This window comes from Neltuma alba, unplaced genomic scaffold (assembly GCF_004799145.2).
Source record: "Neltuma alba isolate B1F8T4 unplaced genomic scaffold, ASM479914v2 tig00010380_pilon, whole genome shotgun sequence".
Classification (NCBI taxonomy): Eukaryota; Viridiplantae; Streptophyta; class Magnoliopsida; order Fabales; family Fabaceae; genus Neltuma; species Neltuma alba.
The window spans coordinates 112,076-114,878 of NW_021635284.1; the positions used below are offsets into that span (position 1 = coordinate 112,076).

General features: G+C 44.1%; 1 protein-coding gene across 1 annotated transcript; it reads left to right on the forward strand.

Annotated features, from left to right (window-relative positions):
• Positions 1-478: 478 nt before the first annotated feature.
• Positions 479-1,348, forward strand: LOC114756265 (uncharacterized). The gene has a single exon (XM_028945192.1). It carries the CDS (start codon positions 479-481, stop codon positions 1,346-1,348), a length of 870 nt encoding a protein of 289 aa, XP_028801025.1.
• Positions 1,349-2,803: the final 1,455 nt, after the last annotated feature.

The following is a 2,803-nucleotide window of genomic DNA, read 5'->3' on the forward strand; positions in this document are numbered from 1 at the left end:
GACCTCAGAGAAATCGACAACAAGCACACCCTCTGCAGACTCCTTGTTTAACACTCGAGCGTATAAGGAAGCACGAGCCCCAACAACCCTAGATCCAGCTAAACATACGGCCGTCACTATCATTGAAATGAGGAAGGCGCTTAACCCGGTCAAGGGGGCTAACAAAACAACACTTGGGCCAAAAGCTAAGCCCATGAAGCGGGATGGAAAAGAGAACCTGCTCCCAAAGCCTCCGGATCGAGGTTCACAAAGAGGAGGATTCAAAATCCAACCAAATGTCAAAATAAGGTCCAATCGACCCAAAGAAATAGATGAGATAGGGACACCAACACAGGAAATTGCTATAGCTTTAGCAAAAGCTCTGGTAGAGGCAGTCCCCTCTGATGAAGAAACGACTTTTATGGAAGCAATGGAGTTTGGTATGGATGACGATACTGGCTCGGAGCACCCCGAAAAAGATACTTGATTTTTTTCCCCCATGAATAAATCAATCTTCGTGTGGAATTGCCAAGGGGCAGCATCTAATAGTTTCCACAGGATGTTGAAATCCCTCCTACAAGGCTACAGACCTGAAATCATTGTTCTTGTGGAGCCTAGAATTTCTGGAATTAAGGCAAATAAAGTAATCAAGAAGCTTGGCTACCCGCACTCTCATAGAGTGGAAGCTTCTGGTTTCTCTGGAGGTATTTGGCTCATGCGGTCAACAAATGTTCTGGTTAGCGTTCTGAACAACCATCAACAATTTATACACACTTCTATCTCTGACAGCACAGGAGGCAGCAAAGCTCTTTTCACGGCAGTCTATGCAAGTCCTAACCCCTCTATGCGAGAAACCTTATGGGCAGATCTAATTAATTTGGAACGGGATGATAATGCTACGTGGCTTCTTGCTGGTGACTTCAATGCTACAATTGCTCATGATGAGCGTAAGGGAGGTTCGAAGCTGAATCAATCGGGCTGCAAGAAATTCCACCACTTTTCTCAAAGACTAGGCTTGCTGGATCTAGGATATATTGGGCCGCGCTTCACATGGCAACGAGGTAACCTCATGGTGCGCCTGGATCGGGCCCTGTGTAACGAAAAATGGCTTATGGAACAACCTACTACCCATGTGCTACATCTCCCAAAGGCTCAAAGTGACCATAGGCCTCTACTCATTAAGGCTAAAAATGGTGGTAGCAGAAACAATCCAACCTTCTGCTTTCTGGCCTCTTGGATTCTCCACCCTGATTTTCATAATCTAGTTTCAAACAGCTGGGCCAGCAACAAATGCCTCTCGGAGAATATTTCTCTATTTGTGGAAAAGGCCCAACACTGGAACCGAGAAACTTATGGACAAGTTGGATAGCAGAAGAGGCACCTTCGTGCTCGACTCGCTGGGGTGCAACGAGCTTTAGAAAAATACCCCTTCTCTACTCACCTCATCAACTCAAAAAGATCGCTATGCACACATTATGAGGACATACTTCTAAGAGAGGAAATGCTTTGGCTGCAGAAATCGCGAAGCCAGGGGATTTGTGAGGGTGACTGCAACACACGCTTCTATCACACCTCAACGCTAATCCGACGGCATAAAAGCAGAATTCTGATGCTTAAAAATGATGAAGATCTCTGGGAATCAGACCCAAACATCCTGGAACAAATGGCAACTGACTTTTTCCAAAACTTATACTCTCTCGAGCACTCCCAAGCTCCTCCTTACCGCTACACTGGCCAATTTCCTCTCCTTGTAGAATCATCGATTCTGTCCTTAGAGCGTCCCATCTCAAAAGAAGAAACTAGGAGAGCACCTTTTGATATGGCGCCTTTGAAATCTCTAGGAATTGATGGACTCCACGCCCTTTTTTTCCAATCTCAATGGGATACAGTAGGGGACTCCCTTTTTAATGAAGTGAAGAGTATCTTTGAAGGGGGTGAGATTGATCAGCAGTTCAACCGTACCTTAATAGCCTTAATCCCAAAGATTAAGCAGCCGCAGCGTTTGAAAGACTTCAGACCCATCAGCCTTTGCACCACGGTCTACAAGTTAATAACAAGATTATTGCTAACAGACTGAAAATAATTATACCCACCATTATTACTGCCAACCAATCAAGCTTTATACAGGGGAGAAGCATTATGGATAACGTTATTATTGCTCAAGAGGCGAGACACTCCATGAAAAAGAAGAGCGGTAAAGCTGCATGGATGGCAATTAAAGTTGACTTAGAAAAAGCCTTTGATCGTATCACATGGGATTTTATTGAAGACACGCTGAAAGAAGCCCGTATTGCTTATCAGGATCATTATGAAATGTATCACGCAATCTACAATGCAAGTAATTTGGAATGGAGTTCCTAAGAGCACTTTTAAGCCTCTGAGAGGCATTAGACAGGGAGACCCTCTCTCACCTTACATTTTCATCATGTGTATGGAATGCTTCTCTCAAGCAATATCTCATAACGTGAGTAATCAGAACCGGCAACCGATTCGCATGGGTAGTGGTGGCCCTCTTCTCTCACACCTTTTCTTTGCGGACGATCTAATTCTCTTCAGTTCAACCAAAGATACTCAAGTTGAATTAATACACTAGCTGTTAGAAGAATTCTGCTGCTCATCGGGCCAAAAAGTGAATGTACCCAAGACCATAATTTTCTTCTCTAAGAATACCCTCCCACAAGAGGCTAACTGAATCTGCAGAAAACTAGGATTTCAGAAAACAGAGTCTCTTGGCAAATATCTGGGAGTACCTCTCCTACATAGCAGAGTAACCAAAGAGACATATAGATACATTGAAGAAAAAGTTCAGCAGAAGCTAGCAGGG